Source organism: Sporothrix brasiliensis (assembly GCF_000820605.1).
Source record: "Sporothrix brasiliensis 5110 chromosome Unknown Cont12, whole genome shotgun sequence".
In the NCBI taxonomy this organism is placed as follows: Eukaryota; Fungi; Ascomycota; class Sordariomycetes; order Ophiostomatales; family Ophiostomataceae; genus Sporothrix; species Sporothrix brasiliensis.
Genome location: NW_024467131.1, coordinates 453,903 through 470,786, shown reverse-complemented (window position 1 = coordinate 470,786; position 16,884 = coordinate 453,903). Strand labels below are relative to the sequence as shown.

At 57.4% G+C, this 16,884-nt stretch overlaps 5 protein-coding genes across 5 annotated transcripts; 2 read left to right on the top strand and 3 right to left on the bottom strand.

Annotated features, from left to right (window-relative positions):
• Positions 1–258: 258 nt before the first annotated feature.
• SPBR_04022 (uncharacterized protein) lies at positions 259–555 on the top strand (the record flags this gene model as incomplete). Its single annotated transcript, XM_040762309.1, has 2 exons — positions 259–451; positions 503–555. The coding sequence occupies 2 exons, from the start codon at positions 259–261 to the stop codon at positions 553–555; spliced, it is 246 nt and encodes an 81-aa protein (XP_040623310.1).
• Positions 556–4,142: 3,587 nt separating this feature from the next.
• SPBR_03967 (cyclin-dependent kinase) lies at positions 4,143–5,246 on the bottom strand (the record flags this gene model as incomplete). Its single annotated transcript, XM_040762255.1, has 2 exons — positions 4,143–5,131; positions 5,210–5,246. The coding sequence occupies 2 exons, from the start codon at positions 5,244–5,246 to the stop codon at positions 4,143–4,145; spliced, it is 1,026 nt and encodes a 341-aa protein (XP_040623309.1).
• Positions 5,247–6,162: 916 nt separating this feature from the next.
• Positions 6,163–9,404, bottom strand: SPBR_03894 (uncharacterized protein; the record flags this gene model as incomplete). Its single annotated transcript, XM_040762182.1, has 4 exons — positions 6,163–6,222; positions 6,247–6,624; positions 6,664–7,325; positions 7,544–9,404. 4 exons carry the CDS (start codon positions 9,402–9,404, stop codon positions 6,163–6,165), a joined length of 2,961 nt encoding a protein of 986 aa, XP_040623308.1.
• A 3,306-nt stretch (positions 9,405–12,710) lies between these two features.
• SPBR_03914 (uncharacterized protein) lies at positions 12,711–15,016 on the bottom strand (the record flags this gene model as incomplete). The annotated part of the gene is made up of 2 exons (XM_040762202.1): positions 12,711–13,407; positions 13,533–15,016. 2 exons carry the CDS (start codon positions 15,014–15,016, stop codon positions 12,711–12,713), a joined length of 2,181 nt encoding a protein of 726 aa, XP_040623307.1.
• A 704-nt stretch (positions 15,017–15,720) lies between these two features.
• SPBR_03973 (RTA1 like protein) lies at positions 15,721–16,761 on the top strand (the record flags this gene model as incomplete). The annotated part of the gene is made up of 1 exon (XM_040762261.1): positions 15,721–16,761. The coding sequence occupies one exon, from the start codon at positions 15,721–15,723 to the stop codon at positions 16,759–16,761; it is 1,041 nt and encodes a 346-aa protein (XP_040623306.1).
• Positions 16,762–16,884: the final 123 nt, after the last annotated feature.

Sequence of the window (16,884 nt, the reverse complement as noted above, 5' to 3'; positions counted from 1 at the left end):
ATCCTGCTCGATCAATGCACAGTCCAGAATTGCGTTCTGCTCATGTGACGTAGGGAGACGGCACAAAGAGGGAAGGTGCGAGGGTGGGATGGCGGAGGGAAAGAAAAAGGAAGGAGGGGAGCGAGGCTGCCTAAACAGGACATACGTCACTGCTACGGCAAGGCAGCACGCAGTTGATGTTGCCAAAAATGGAATACGGCATCGCATCGTCAACAGATCTTTACAATCACACATTAATTCCACGCCAACTTTTACAACATGTCTACAAACACCCCCATCGACTTCGCCAACATCCCTCGGCCCACTCGGTCGGTCCAGCCCAACTGCCTGACCTACAACGACGACCACGGCGTCCAGCACAGCATCTACCTACCACAGGGTTCGTTGGAGCGGGCATCCCAGCTCCTCATGGAGAAGAACTGGGATGAACTGGCCAAATATGAGCCGTACAGTACGTTCTGGGGCATACCATGTTGTTTTGCTGCCACCGCTAACGTCCCAGCAAACCAGGGCTACAAGGAATCGGACTACAAGACGATCGAGGAGACCCAATAGCAGACGAAGAAGAAAAGGTCACAGCATGGTTGATATCAAAGAAAGCAAAGCGATCTAGTTGAGAATCACGTTCAGAAAGGAAAATAGCAAGTCCCAACACAGAATCATTACATTTCGTCTTGCCGCCCGACCGTATTCGTCATGTAATATGCACTCCCGTTGGCACCTGTCCACGCTCCTCGTCTGTGGCGCAGCTTCTACGTCAACAACCCCCGTTTCAAAACAAGGACAATGCAAGAAAAGAAAAAACGATTCCTCGTCATCGCCTCCAAGGGCTCCGTTTTGGTTTCGAGAACAAGGGCACATCGATGCACGGATGTGAATTACGATACGCACTCCAAAACTGTGGTGGGAGGCGCACAGCGACAAAGTGTCGCCAGAAATAGACCACGGCGCTTCACGAAACGGGCAGCCAGCCGCGAAGGGCCTGTCCCCCCATGTGAACCATTGTCGTGAAACGGCCATAACGTGGCCAGCATCACCAGAAGAACAATTCTCATAGCTCACATCCTTTCCGTCTTAGGCGCGCCTGGCAAGCGCCAGGAAGCACTGAAAAGAAAACAATGGAATACATTTCAAAATAGATGCCTCCCAAAGAATGGTCAGCAAGGGCCAAATGAGAACGGAGTGCCAAGGCACAGCGCCAAAGGAAAACAGCAGGCGCCAGCGGCAGTGATCGCGTGGCGGGCAGGCCCTCTCATTGGCGACAGCTGCCGCATCGTGCTGCCGCTCACATTTCCTTTGTCTTTGCCCAGCGTACACTGTGGCATGTGCGAGCGAGTTTATTTTTGGGACACATAGGATACAGCGAAATGGTCAACAGCCTTTCATTGTACACTTTCTTTAACAGTCCCGCCAATTTCGGGAGGCGCTGCGGGAGAGTCTGCCGTTGCCGGAAATAAACAAATGTCCTGAAAATATCCCACAGCGACCTTCAAACGACCCTGAACACGGCCTTCCAAGGTAAAATGGTGTCTCGGTACGGAGTACGACGGACTCGTCTCGACAAACCAGATCGGTTCCACGGTAAACCGCTCGGGCAACCAACTGCATCCTTGTTCCTTTCTTTGGTGATCTAAAAATACAGACGTTTCCAGACAGTCTACAGACAAACAGAGTACAAGGAAAGACATAACAAACAGGGGCAGGGTATGGTCGGCACTGAAAGACGACACATCAGCAACCCGCCTGCAATCTCTGAAATCAGAAGCACAAACCCTGTTGTTGTTGGGGGCTCATGGTCTTGTTTGGTGTGTTCTGTCGTATGCCGACATGTGGCACAGGTTTTTGTCGTAGATGAAAGAAAGATGTAATTAACGGTGTTGATGTAGGGCGTAGGGTCAGCAGGCGGCACATCCCGTGCGGCGTGGAGGAGTGAGTAGGTTCTATAAAAAGACAAAATTTGTTTGTTTACCACCTACCTGTTTGGGCGACGCATCAAAGGTCGAGATACGGAGATACAGTCTCATTTGTCAAATGTTGATATCGTGAGCTATTACATCGACAAATAGAGATATTATAGGGACCCGCTCGATATTTCAGCATAATGAAATGCGAGAGTCTTTCTAATCGCATTTAAAATAAGTCGAAAGGAAGACGTTAATAATGTAAAAATTTTAAAAAAAAAAAAAAAGAAAAAAAAGAAACAAGAAAGAAAGGAAAACGAAACCCACTATTTTCTGATTACAGTATAATTTTCTTGAGAAATTCAAACTATGAAAACAAAAGAGCGTAACACAATCAATTTTTTTAAACCATAAATGAGAACCTTACACTTGGGCGTACGATCTCGACTCCAGACTGCTGGACCCCAGATGTTGTCTCGGTATATTCAATAAATCAAAAAAGAGGTAAACCGCGGTCATTGATCGTTCATGCCTCGCAAATATTCAAGAAACACGAGGTCGCAAAGTGTAGCAAGCACAACCTGCTCTCTACAGGGAATATCCTGTCTTCGAGGCTGGCCTTCGGCCGACAAAGTCAACAAATACAGAATCTACGAACCACACGAATGCCACACTGCATTGTGAACAGGGTTGATTCCTGCACTGTCTCGCGTATTTTGGATAAGAGGAAGGGCCATCCCGGCTGCCGTCAAGGCGATTCTGTGCATCGGCCATCTATTCCCACGTTGCATTTCTCTCGTCTCTCGCCCCTACGTCTGTCCTCCGCAGTCGTCCGGCTGTCGGTCTTTACCGCTATTCCTTCAGTTAATCAAGATCTTGCATCGTGATGTTGTGCATGTGTCGATGAACAGCAAAAAACTATGCACAACTCAATCTCGAAAACTGTGGTCTAGCCGACGTGAATTGCCTCCGTACACACCAGACACCCACCCCCCATACGAAGAACGTTTTCGTCGCTTTGCCACCCCCCCAGCTCCACCCTCTCTAAGGAATGCTGGTTTCTGTAGCTGTCTCTAGTTGCCCGCCACCCACCTCCCACGCACAAGTTTAGCTCTTGGTAAAAATGATGTGGCGGGTGAGACAGCGTGTGCAAAAGGTCAACATTCCTCAGGCATGGTGGAGAGGAGGAGGTTTTGTGGCCTTCTGTAGCCCCTTTGCAGCCCCAACTGGATATGGTGCGCGCCATTTTTCTTTCGATACGCGACAGCTACGGCTGGTTCAATCTATCGTGCTATCCGTAACGTCCCGTAACTTCCTTTAACTTCCTGTAACTTCCAAGGCTGCTGTGGCTGCCGTGTATGTCGTGTGCAGTAACAGCCGCTCCCGACGGCTCGCTCTTTTCTTTGACGTTCGCCTATGCTGGTGTCTGTGGAGAGACATTGGCGTATGTTCGTCTCAGTTGAGGCGCCTTTTTGCTACTCTGAACAATTGCGCAAGGGTGAGGCCGGATGGAAGTGCAGACAAGCGGGTGTCATCGTCGTGAGATATCATGTAGCACAGTGCCTGTTGTCCCTTTGCCTGTCGCTACGAGACCAAAAAAAGGACAGGTGGAAGGTGGAGGTGGCACGGTTTTGTTTTCTTTCTATTTTGCTTTAATTCATTGGAACACCAGCCTGCAAAGAACCATCGCTACGGTCTCATGTATGCCCGTCCTCTACTGCAAGGTCGAGCACCGAAAGCCGCTTGCATTTTGTTGTCCTCCTTCGTCTTCTTTAATCTCTCTGGCACACAGGAAAGGCTCCACGTCGTGTCTAGCACATGTCGTGGCAAGCATGCAGTCCGAAGTTGTTACACGCACGCGGTTATCGGGCTGTGAGGTGCGCCTTGTTGTTTTGGTTTGCAAGATTTTTTTTTGTCAATTCATCTTCTACGACGTGCTCTCGATCCTTATCTCTCCAGCTCTTGAGGATTAAGTCGTCTGTCGCCCGCTCTGCCCACCCCTTCCCATGCCAAAGAAGAAAGAGAAGTAAAAACGCCGAATGCACCTCTTTCCAGAGTTGATAGTGAAGACAGAGTAAAAAGCAAGAAAAATACAAAACAAAACGAAGGAACAACAGGAAATAGTAAAGGGCAAGACAACACAATGGAACATGCAACAATGAAGATATATAAGCAAACAAGTCAGGGGGTTGACCGTGCGTCCGTTCTCTCGACTCGACGCTTTTAGCAGAGGACCCCTTGCTAGTGGTATCCGCTGCCGTTGTAGGCACCGCCTGCTGCGGCCGTCGTCGTGTGCTGGCGCGCGCCGGCAGCGGCCGTGCCGGGCAGCGCCTTTTCGAGATCGTCAAAGTACGGGTGGTTGCACGCCTGCTTGGCGGACAGGCGGCTGGCCGGGTCGTACACGAGCATCAGCTCCAGCAGTTCCTGGCCCATGGGATCCAGCGTCGGGCAGATGGGCGTCTCGGTGTCCTGCACCCAGCGCGGGAAGGAGGCCTTGAAGTCGGGATACGTCGTCACGCCGGGCCACACGTCCTCGGTGGGCGTGCCCAGCAGGCGGAAGATCTTGAAGATCTCGTCAATTTCCGAGTCGCCGGGGAAGAGCGGCTTGCGCATGGCCATCTCGGCAAAGATGCAGCCGACGGACCACATGTCGACGCCGGTCGAGTACTGGTGGCCGCCCAGCAGAATCTCGGGGGCGCGGTACCACAGCGTGACGACCTCGTGGGTGTAGGTGCGGAGGGGGACGCCAAAGGCGCGGGCGAGGCCGAAGTCGGCGAGCTTGAGGTTCCCCTCCTTGTTAATGAGCAGGTTCTGGGGCTTGAGATCGCGGTGCAGGATGCGGTGGCTGTGGCAGTAGCGGATGCCGGCACAGAGCTGGCTCATAAACTTCTTGATGATGTCGTCGCCGAGGCCCAGCGTGTGCAGCCGGGTGCCGGTGCCCTCGGGCAGGGCCTTGCCGCGACCGCCGTCGGACACGGGCAGGGAGTCCATGTATTTCTTGAGGTCGAGGTCCAGAAACTCAAAGACGAGGTACAGCTTGTGGCCTTCGGCGTGGACAATGTTGTAGAGGCGAACGATGTTGGGGTCGCGCATCTCCTTGAGCAGGCTGATCTCGCGGATGGCCGTCGATGGGACGCCCTCGTCCTCGGCCTCGAGCCGGATCTTCTTCAGCGCCACGATGCGTCCGCCGGCCGTCAGGTCGCGGGCCTTGTAGACAACACCGTACGTGCCTGTATGGAACGGTAGTCAGACGTCTGTTCTCTATCCCCACACCGTTCCGTCTTCGCCATTCTGAGGACTGTACTCACCCTCGCCGACCTTTTCCAGCTTCTGGTAATTATCCATGGCGGTGAGTGTTGTTGCGGGAGCGAAAAGAGAGGCGGTGCAACGAAGCAAGGGAGTACAATGGATACAAAAAGGTCTGCGGGATACGCTCTCTAGAGGCCAAGGGCCATGTCGTGATGGGTGTTCGGAAGGGATGAAATGTCGTGGCGTTAACAGTCGCTCGAGTTGTATGGTCTCTCACGGCGGCGTCGTCGGGAAGCAGGCGAGGAAGAAAGAAGAAAAGAAGAAAACGAGGGGACGCGCTGGGCCTTGGCGACTAACGGGGGACGGATAGAACGAGTGTGTCTCGGTGGCCGCGCTGCCGAGTGGAGGTGGTCGACGGTCGTTAAGGAGGATCGTGAGGCAGAATGGTCGAAAAAGTCCAGAAACGCTGGAGTCGTCGTGTCGTCGTCGTTTTGGGCGTGGAGAGGAAGGAGCAAGGGTCGCAGCATCTGAGAGTGGTCGAGATCGGAAGGCGTGGCACTCTGGGTCGTGGCTGCCAACTTATGGTGTACTATTTTTGCAGTGTTGTTTATTTATTTATTTACTCCCTTGCATGGCGGTGCTGGGTGGCACAGCAGTTCAGCGGTCGGTTTTAGCGGCATTCTGTGGCGGGGGAAAAGGGGCATGAAGCGCTGTAACGAATGAGAATTGGAGGGATCTGGCCCTGGCCCGACGCGTCGGGAGCGCGTTTTGGTGTGGCAGTCTCTCTATTAGGCTGTTTCTTATCTTATCGTGCCACGAGCGCCCCTCGCAAGTGAATGGCGGGGCAACTACGACCGGCGGCGGTCGAGAGCGGCATTAAAAAATAGGAATTAAATCATGCAACGAAAAGTCACAATCACAAAAATCAGGCGACCACCAACACACATTAGTTGTGAGCATTTTGACCCCCACAACCACAGAGACGATCCCCTCCCTCGACGATGCCTCCTGCCTACCCGTTATGACCATCGACATTACCTCGTTGGACGCGCACGAGCAGCCGTCCGAGTATCTGCGCAGCAAATGGAAGACGTACGCCAAGTCGACGGTCGCCGTCATCGAGGCGAGTAAGGACATTGACGAGATTCCGGCTGGGGATGATGGGGCACAAAGTGGCCGACCGTCCTTCCGTCCGGTGAGCACGCTCCCGGCCACACGTATCAAGGCAGCCTTTGCTGCGTTTCTGGCCGACAAGAGCCCCGTCGACGGCGACATGGAGGACAACGAAGAGGAGGACGGCAAGAACGGAGAATCCAATGCGGACTATCCTGTATACGCCCACCCTCTCCTCCCCGGCCTCCTGATTGTTCCCAAGCTCGTGCCCCTGCGCGTGCAGAAACGCCTGCTGGACCGCATGGTGCACCGCGACCTCGCCGACCGGCGCCACCAGACCAACATGCACCTCCACTACGAGCTGCCCTACCCGGCGGACGGGGCGTCCTTTTTTACATACCCACCACCGGCCAACGCACACAGCATCGATGTTTTGCAGGGACCGGGCACGTTCCCGCCCAAAGACCCGTCGGTGCACCGGCCGCTGTCGATCCAGCAGGTGCTGGACAAGCGGCTGCACTGGGTGACGCTGGGCGGACAGTACGACTGGACCAACCGGGTGTATCCAGAGACGGCGGGTGGAGACGACATGGAGCAGGTGCCCAGCTTTCCGCCGGACTTGATCCAGCTGCTGGCTGGCCTGTTCCCGGAGACCGACGCGCAGGCAGCGATTGTCAACTTTTACACGCCGGGCGACACGATGATGATCCACCGGGATGTCTCGGAAGAAACCGACAAGGGCCTGATCAGCCTGAGCATGGGCTGCGACGCGCTGTTCATGGCGGCACCGACGGCCGAATTCGAAGAGGGCAAACGCCGCCCGGCCGAGCAGGGCACGGACAAGGAGCCGTACGTGCTCATCCGGATACGGTCGGGCGACGCGGTCTACATGTCGGGCCACGCACGGTTTGCATGGCACGGCGTGCCCAAGGTTCTCAAGGGCACGTGCCCCGACGAGCTGGCCGCGTGGCCGGCAGGTGAGCACGCGGACGAGCGATACGAGGCGTGGCGCGGCTGGATGCGCAACAAGCGTGTCAATTTGAACGTGCGCCAGATGCGGGACTGAAAGCAGATGCGAGACTGAAAGCAGACGCTACAAACAAAAAAAACTTTTTCAAAAGGGAAACAGGGCCTTCCATTATTGGTATACAAAAAGGACAAAATCAGCCGTCATCCAGGACAAGCAGAACAAACACAACACAAAAAGCTCGAAAAGGCACAAAAGGAAAAAGGCTACAAGACAGCGGACAGTACTTGCACGAGGACGACGAAAGCAACACCTGCCTTCAAGGACACGGCATTGGAGGCCCCGCTTGATACGGCCAGCAGCGGCGTTGTCTGGGAGGCCGTCTTCTGCGCAATGACTTGCTGGTTCGGCCCCGCGACACACTTCCAGTTGTCGGCCTGGCGGCCGTCGCCGCTGCCGCCGTAGACCATCATCTGCGGGTACCGGCACAGGTTGCGGGTGATGGCGGCCGAGGTGCTGTTGGTGGCGACGGTGCTGTTGGAAGCTGCACCTGCCGCCTTCCTGGCCGGCAAGGTGTCCGGCGCCTTGTTGTTCTCGACCCACTGCACGAGCGACGCCAGGGGATCCGACGGCGCGGCACCCGGTCCGCCGCCGCAGTGCTGCACGCCGGGCGCGACGAACACGCGGTAAAACGAGTCGACCGCGTTCGCGTCGAGCAGGTCGATGGTGCGCTGCAGGTAGTCGAGGGTGCCGTTGGGGAACACGAGCTGGTCGGCCAGGCCGTGCCACGAGAGCAGCTTGCCGCCGGCGGCCTGGAAGGCGCGCAGGTCCGGGTTGTCGGTGCCGATCTGGACGTCAAAGAGGGACTGGGACTGCTGGAAGATGTTGGTGTAGGCCTGGACATTGGCGACGGCAGTGGTGTCGGTGCTCTTTTTGGCGAGGCGATTGCGCGCCGCCGGCATCGAGGCCCCAAACGACGAAAAGTTGCTCCGGGGGTCGTTGAGGGCGAGCACAAAGTTGTTGAGCCAGGTGGCGGCGAGCGAAAAGGGAGCGGTGCCGTTTTGCGTGGTGGACGCGAGCGTGGTGGGCGAGGCGCCGGGCAGCAGGCCGTACCACAGGGCCTTGCCGTCGGGCGACGCTGGGCCGGCGAGGATCTTGGAGAAGACGGCGGCATGGGCATTTGTGATTGTGACGGACGTGGCGCTGCCGTTCTGGCCGCGCTGGCTGCCGCCGCCGCCGCCGCCGCCACGTTGTGCCGACGAGCAGGCGACCGCCTTGCCGACGAGCGTGGTCGGGTCGAACTTGCAGGCGCCCGGCTGCGTCACGATGCCGTCGGTCACACCATCCAGCGCGTCGCAGGCGCTCACCACGCCGCTCTGGAAGGCATCCAGCACACACGGCGGCACCTCGGTTCCGGAGCCGTCCGGCTGGAGCGGGAACTGCTGCTGCAGGGCGGAAAAGGGCCACAGCATGGCGGCCAGCAGGCGGTCCCAGTTGATGGCGGGCGAGGCCGCCAGGATGCCGTCAAAGTCGGCCGGGTAGCGCTGGGCCTCCATGTACCCCTGGCGGCCGCCGGTGGAGCAGCCGGTAAAGTACGAGTGGGCGGCGGGCTTGCCGTACAGCTGCTCGACGAGGGCCTTGCCCACGACGGCCATCTCGTGCACGGACAGGCTGGCGAAGTTGGTGAAGAGCTGCTGCGTGAGGGCCGACGTGGTGTTGGCCTGCACGGGGAAGCTGCCGGTCGTGCCCACGCCGGCATCGGTCGACGCAGCGGCGTAGCCGTCGGCCACGGCCGGGCCCAGGGCCGCGTCAAACAGGCCGGCCTGGAAGCCGCTGCCGCCGGTGGCCTGGAAACGGCCGTTCCACGCGGACGCCGACGCGGTGCCATCGCTGCCCCCGCCCAACGGCAGCCACACCTGCACGCGCACGCGGTCGCGCGCGTTGCCGTGCGTCAGGGTGACGTTGACGTCGCACAGCGACACGGACAGACGGGTGCCGTTCGTGGCGCGCACGGGGACGGCATTGCGGGTCGCCGCTTGCAGCGAGACGACGGTGGCATTGCCGACGGCGGGTGCTTTGAGGGCGGCACAGTTTGTGGCCGGCGCCGGGTTGGTGGGCCCCTGCGCCGACACCGCGGCCGCCGTGGCCAGCAGGGCAAGGAGTGTGCTGGCCATGCTGTGCCGAGGAAGAGACTGAGGTAGGTGGGAATAGAGTTGGGGATGGTCAACGCTGTTGTTTGATCAAAAGAAGCACCGCTTTGTGACAAAGTTTGGTCTGGAGATGCAAGGATGCGAGGTGGAGGATCAGGTCGAATGTGTTGCTTTCTTTTTCGGTTCCTTTTTGAGAGGCACAGTGACGACTTTATTTCGTGGACCAGCCGACCAGCCAGACGGCAGGGGCTCCTTGGGCTCCTTGCGCTTGATTTCGATTCGATTGATACTTCGATGCGCTAGTTTTGGTGTAGTGGCGAGACGATGGAAGAAGGGCTCGATCAAGGATGTCCCGGTTTGATCGACGGAGCCGGCAGTGAAGGTGACGACGGAGCAACCCAGACGTCTGGAACTGTTCTTTGGGGAGATTCACGTTGTCGGATGCACGTAGCCTGCCTTGTTGAATTTAAAGTTTATTTGCATTCCTTTGTATGATTGTTTTATTTTATTTTTTTATGTTTTTGCTTTTCATTGTTTGGCGTTGATTTTACATTTTCACGACGCATTCGACAACAGGTGTTTATCGTCTCTCGTCTCTCGTCTCTCGTGCTCTCCTGTCACGATTGCATCTCCATCCAGTCTCCCACTCTCTGGTATTTTGTTTCGAGATGGCATTCACATGCCTGCCGTCTGATCGTCGTCTTTCTTTTCACCTCTGCAAAAAATAGAATGACGACGCCCGCCCATCTTGGCGGTTTTGTTTGGTTGGCAACGTCGTCTTCGAACATGCTGCATTTTAGCCGGTCGCAGATGACGAGGCCGCATGGCGATGGGAATCTGGATTTTTCAGTTACCATCGAGCAAAAAAGAAGGTCGACCGACTGAACCTCATTTTGTTTCAGCATTCGGCCCAGCCAAGGCAAACTGTTTATGCTTTCTCTCTCCCCAGACTGTCTGACGACATCACGCATCGATCGAGATGGACCGTGACTTGGGGGTTTGTTGCTCTTGTGCTCTTGTGATGGATTGTCATGCCATCGAGACACGACATTCATGCGACGGTGTTTTGCACAGCCTTGCTTCGACGTGTTTGAAGAATTCTCCCGCCTTTGTCATTTGGACAGGACGCGGCGATGGGCTTGCCTCTGTACCGGCACATGGCAGATCTCCTTGGATGGCTCCTTTCCTGTCGTCCTCAAGGTGCAAGACGACTCTTCCCAGCGGAAGCTCCCTCCCCCGGGCGATATGGTCATGGCGACGTCGACGTCGGTATCCTGCCTCTGGCCTCGTTCATCGTCACATGTTTTTTTGTCAGAAAAGATGACGTGACCTGCGGCTGACAATGCCCGTTTCTCACGCTCACTCGCCTCCACCTTCTTATTTCTTCTAGACCCTTGGCACAACCGTTCAAGACGTGCGGAGTACGATGTCCCAAAGCAGTGTGAGAAAGACTGACGAATCCTTTGACAAAGCTGACGCAGCAGCCTCCAAAGAGAGAAGTACGACTGCCCAATGGACGAGCTGAGAGAGAGAGAGAGCCCAATGCGGCTGCGTTGATAGTAATTCCTTTGGAAATACTCTGTACTTCGTACAGATAGCAAAACAACTGAATATACGTCCCGCAGCACAAATTACTTCAGCAAATTTGGCATATTCACTACGCCAAAGGAACAACACATGAACAAACTCATACAACGGGCCGTATACTGCGTATCTTGCTTCGTACCATTTTGACACGGCGGTTTTTTTCCGCGCTCTGGTTTTTTTTTTTTTTTTTTTTTCGTCAGTCAAGAAATAACCTCGTAACTCTAGTATCTGCAGCCGAGCCTTGCCTGCCTGCAAAAGCACAGCCCACGCCCACAGCCGCACTAAAATCTCACTCGTTCCAATGGCATGGCTCTCGTCCATGTCCGCTGAGCCGCTCTTCCATTGTCCCATCGGCCCAGTCCAGAACCTTGTTTCTCCTAATGTACTGTTTATTTTTGGTGTGCGGCGAGGTAGTTTGCGTCTGTCTCGAGTCTCGTCGTCCTCCGCTCTTATTTTCTTACATCGTTTTCGTCTACTTTCTCACCACTTGGATCCGCCCTACCAGACGCCTGGCTGGCGGGCCATCCGTCTACCTGCCGAGAGAACCAGAGGCCGTCCCACAGGCATCGTTTCGTAACGCCATGTCAGCCTGAAATTGTGTCCTGATGATTGGCGGAACGCAACGTGGCCAAAATGGCCTCTGTGGGCACAAACACGGCAATACGGAGTAGTGCGGCGAGAGACGATGAGATGGCGAGGTGTGCTGACGGTATCTTGTAGAGGCAGATTGGACAATAAAGGCCAGCGCTGGACGTCTTTGAAATACGGAACACAACAAGGGACGCGATAGCGCAAGAGGAGGCCAACAGCTAGCAAAGGGAGAGGTCGTTGTCCAACTGAGGCAGGAGGTCTGTCTGCCGTGATTACTCCATAGAACCTTCTGAAAACGGCACAGCGGGAGTCGCCGCCTACGCCGGGGCGAACCACAGTCCCTTCCTCCCTTCCGCAGCCTGGCCTCTGCGGTCGCTGCACGACGTCCGCTTTGCTTCGTCGGCCAGAATCCTTTGTGACCAGAGTGACACAGGCACCGCCTGCAGGCATACAATGTAAGGCTGAGGACTGCATCAGGGGCGACTGCACCAGGGACTGAGCCAAGAAAGACCGACCGAGTACGAAGGAAATAAAGTACGATACGAAGTGCACAGTAAGATGTGTTGTTCGCGACTTCCAGTCGGCAACGTGATGTCAGCACTACCGTCGTCTAACCGGAGGGCTGTCAACGTGAGAGTGAGAATGGAGCCAGGGGCCAATGGACGCCCATGTCAAAAAGTGGAACAAAGAAGAGGACCAGGGCTCAGCAGGGTACGAGTCTGTGCAGAATATTAGAATATTATTCGACAACTGTATTCTGTAATTACCCTGTCGCTTGTCAGCCGTAAGCTGCGAAGTCCGCTCTGGGGAGCTGCCTTGTTGTCTCTGCAGTCCTCCTCTTACGACGAGTACGGCGAAGCAGATGCCATAAAATAAGAATGGATGCCGCTCCAGAAACGTTGAATTGCTCTGCGCCGCATTGTGTAATCAACGTCTGTTGTCAACATCGTCTTTTCAGTCTTTCGGTATATTCTTCGTTTCACGCTCCTTTCACCAACGCCCGCCATGGCTCCCGTCTACGCCGACCACCCGTTTCAGCTCATCCCGGACCCGCGGCCGGAGGGCATCAACACAAAGGTGGGTGCACACTGTCGGTGCACACTGTCGGTGCACACTGTCGGTGCACACTGTCCTCTGCGTTGATTGCGGCTGCTAACAACACAGAATGACATCTTTGACAACTCGGCAGTCGAGATGACGGCCGTCCACAACTGCTTCATCCGCGGCATCAACGCCATCTACTTGCAGGCGCCGCACGTCAAGCCCCAGGAAGTCAAGGCGTTTGCCAACTACGCCGCGGTCTGGGCCACGGTGGTGCACGTCCACCACCACGAAGAGGAGACCCAGTTCTTCCCCATCATCGAGAAGATGGCCGGCGAGCCGGGGATCATGGCCACCAACGTCGCGCAGCACCACGAGTTCCACGACGGCCTCGAAAAGTACACGGCCTATGTCCAAGCCGTCGCGGCCGGCAAAGAAGTCTACGACGGCAACGCGCTGCGGGCCATCATCGACGCCTTTGGCGGCGTCTTCACCCAGCACCTGACCGAGGAAATCACGACGCTCATGGGCCTCCGCAAGTACGGCGCCGAGCGCTTCAAGGACTTCCCGGCCGAAAGCGCCAAGCTCGCCAAGCACGCCATTGCCAGCATCGGCGCCACCACCGGCGTCATTTTCTTCTTTACCTGCCTCGACGTCCACTTTGAGGACGGCCGCTGGGCGTCCTTCCCGCCCATCCCCTGGATCGTCGTGCAGATGTTCCGCTATGTGCACTATTGGTTCCACGCCGACTGGTGGAAGTTTGGCCCCTGCGACCGCCTGGGCAACATGCGGCCGCTCTATGCGGTGCCTGCAGAGTAATGGCCGTCTCTGTCCTCTCTCTCTCTCTCTCTCTCTTGTACTTTTGCATCTCTTTTGTACCACATTTAGCCTTTTCTACCATAGATATACCAGTCTGTAATATATTTGCTTCACCTCCCGCTTGTCTCTCTGAAAATCTCGGCTTTGGGCCACGCGAGCCACGAGAGCAGGCTGCTGCTGCTCTCGTCATGCACATGCCCATGCACATTTCCTTGCCCCTGCCCGGCCCGGCCCACTTCGGCTTCGACCGCCTCGACGACGGCCCGGCCCCAGCCCGTGATCCACCAGCAGGTAGCGAGGGCGCCGGTTTGGAAGAGGGTGGCAAAGTGGGCGAGCACAATCAGACTCCGCGGCCGGCGGCGGGCGACGTGGTCGATAAAGACGTCGGAGACGGCCGCCGGCCAGACGAGCATCAGGGCGAGCAGGGACGCTTGGCCGCGATGGCCCGCGCGGGCGTGGACGTCGACGGTCGTTGCGATGCGGTGCAGTTCGTCAACGGCGTGGGCGTCGGCGTGGGCGTCAGACGACGTGTCAATGTCATCCGCGTCGCCGTCTGCTGGGCGCGAAATCCACTGGTGCAGCTGCACCAACGCTGGCACGTCTTGGTGGACGGACCCAGTCAGCCCGGACGAGGACGAAGATGACGGCATGGCGTTGGCTATGAGCGGCGCGACCTCGCTTGCCAGGATGCGCAAAAAGTGCGGCTGCAGCAGCGTGTTGACGCCGCGGATGAGCCGAAAGGACGCCACAAGGGCGCTAATTGGGTCGTCGGGGTCGTCGGGGTCGTCGGGGTTATCCGGGTCGTCGTCTCTGTCGTTGTCGGCTCGCAACGGCATCTTGACCGTCCCCAGCAGCTTCGCATGGGCAAAACTGTGCACGACCAGCAGACAAGCAAATACAAACACTGCACTCGGGGCGTCATCGTCGCCGTCCACCGGTCCTGTGGCGCCTGTGCCTCCTGGCACGGCTGGCTGGAGCTGCAGCTGGCCGTCCTGGCCGAGTCGTTGGCGGAACATTGTCAGCGCGGCGTCCACGTGGGACGCTGCCCGCAGTTTCAGGGCCGTCAGATCTCGCTTGTCGCCGCGCCGGTCCGTTCCGGGCGCGCCGCGTGCCTCCAGCAGCAGATGCAGTGCCGACAGGGCCAGGATGCCGCGCAGCAGAAACGGATGGTCGAAGCCTAGGCGCAGCACCGTGTCCTGCCAGATGCGCTGCTGCACGGGCGCGGCTGTCGGGTCCAGCGTCGCGTGGACGTGCATCGTGTAGTGGTGCAGCAGGCGCAGGTCCATGAGATCAAACTCGAACGGCAAGGCCGGTGGTGTCGGTGTTGTCGCCGATGGTGTCGCCGATGTTGTCACTTGACCTGCCGATTGAGCAGCCACCTCAGCGACCTGCCACCCGGCCGGTCCCGCCCCTCGATGTCCTGCGCCCTCTGACCCGTGGTACAGACTCGACAGGGCCGACATGAGGTCATCTGCTGCTGACGGCCGCCTTGTCTCGGGCGTCGATGCCTTGGACGACGACGCTCCAGTTGGCGATGCGCGCGGGCGCGATGCCACCGCCGGCCACATGCACGCGTCGCCCAGGCGATGGCACCGCATGCATGTCGGGCGTTTCTCGTCGCACTGAAGTCAGACATTAGTAGGCCAGTCTCAGTCTCTTGCCAGCCTCATTCGCCATCGTCGCTTTGTACCTTTGCATGGCGTCTTTTGCAGTTCAGACATCCCCGGCGGGATTTGGTGTGTGCTCTTCGTCCGCCAGTGGTCGACGTGCTGGGCCGCTCTGCTGATGTCATCTTGCCGCTGAAGAGACGACGACAAGCAATCGGGACTTGTTTGGCTCATTCTCTCATTCTCTCATTCTCCCGTGTCTGTCGTTGTGCAAACGAATACGGTGAGACGTTTTGTCAGGAGTGTCTTGGCCCATCAAAGTCAACGGACGCTGGAATGTCTTCCAGGCGGCGACAACATAATTACAGCGCGTTCACCGCATATGCGACCCCTGCTCAGCCCCAGAGCTTAGCGCCCAAACGCGGGTCCTTCAAAGCTTAAATACGGCCGAGAAGAGGGCCCAATACGGCCCGAGTACGGTCGAATACGGTGAATACGGCCGTATTCGACGGAGCACCGCCGGACAGCAATACGGTCCAATACGCCCGGTTCCGACGCCCCGTTCCGACGCCCCGTTCCGGCGCCAACAATAAAAGACGTCGCCAGCCCGTTTCCAGACAAGTAAGCAACAAGAAGATGCTCTCACTTCATTCGCATTCGCCAGACAACACTGCATCGGTCTGTTCGTTGTCGCCATGTCGTCCAACGACCATCCATCCACGGATGACCCCAATGCCTGGGTCCCGTACCGCTACGATCCCAGCATTGCGGCGGCCGGGGTCGCTGTCGGTCTGTTTGGTGTCCTCACCGTGCTTCACGCGGCCATTGCGATGCGCCGCCGGACGTGGTATTTCATCCCCTTTTGCCTCGGAGGCATCTGTACGTCCAACCCGCTCGCCTCGTCCCTTTCAGCCGCTTCCACTTCCGCGTACGTCGTCGCTAACATGGCAGTCGAAATCGCTGGCTATATCGGCCGCATCCTCTCGTCTCGCGACCTGTGGGCGCTCGGCCCCTACATCCTGCAGTCGGTCCTGCTTCTCGTCGCCCCCGCGTTGTTTGCCGCCTCCATCTACATCGTCCTCGGCCGCATCGTCGTGCACGTCCACGGCGAATCCTGCGCCCTCGTGTCCCCGCGCTGGCTGACCAAGGTCTTTGTCTGCGGCGACGTGCTCTCCTTCTTGCTGCAGGCTGGCGGTGGCGGCTACCAGGCCGCCGGCACGCTCGCGGCCCTCCGCACCGGCGAGCGCATCATCCTTGCCGGCCTCTTTGTCCAGCTCGTCTTTTTCGGCGTCTTTGTGGCTGTGGCGGCCGTGTTCCACGTGCGCTTCCTCCGTCGCAGCCGCAGCAGCAGCAGCCCGTCCACTTCCATGGCGGACACCATCCCCGGCGGACCTACCGTCTGGCAGCGCCAGATAACGGCGCTCTACGTCGCCTCGGCCCTCATTTTCGTCCGCTCCGTCTTCCGCGTGATTGAATACCTCATGGGTAACGACGGGTACATCCTGCGCCACGAGGTGTTCCTCTACGTCTTTGACGGCCTGCTGATGCTTGCCGTCATGATCGTCTTTTTGCTGGCCCATCCGAGCTACATGACACGTCAGACCGGCACCGGCAGCAGGACCCGCATCGCCTCAAATGGAAGTGGAAGCGACGCCCTGGTTCTTGCAGACATGCGGAAAGCAGCACGCGGTGGGGGCCATGGACCTAGTTCTGGTGAGAGCAGTGAGCGGGTGTAGCTTGCAAAACAATGTCGAACAACAGAGGTGGTGCAAATGTACAAATAGATAGAAACAAAATAAACCGAGTAGAAACAGAATCCTTCCCGCAACGCATGCGCCTTACGCCGCTATGAAAACCAA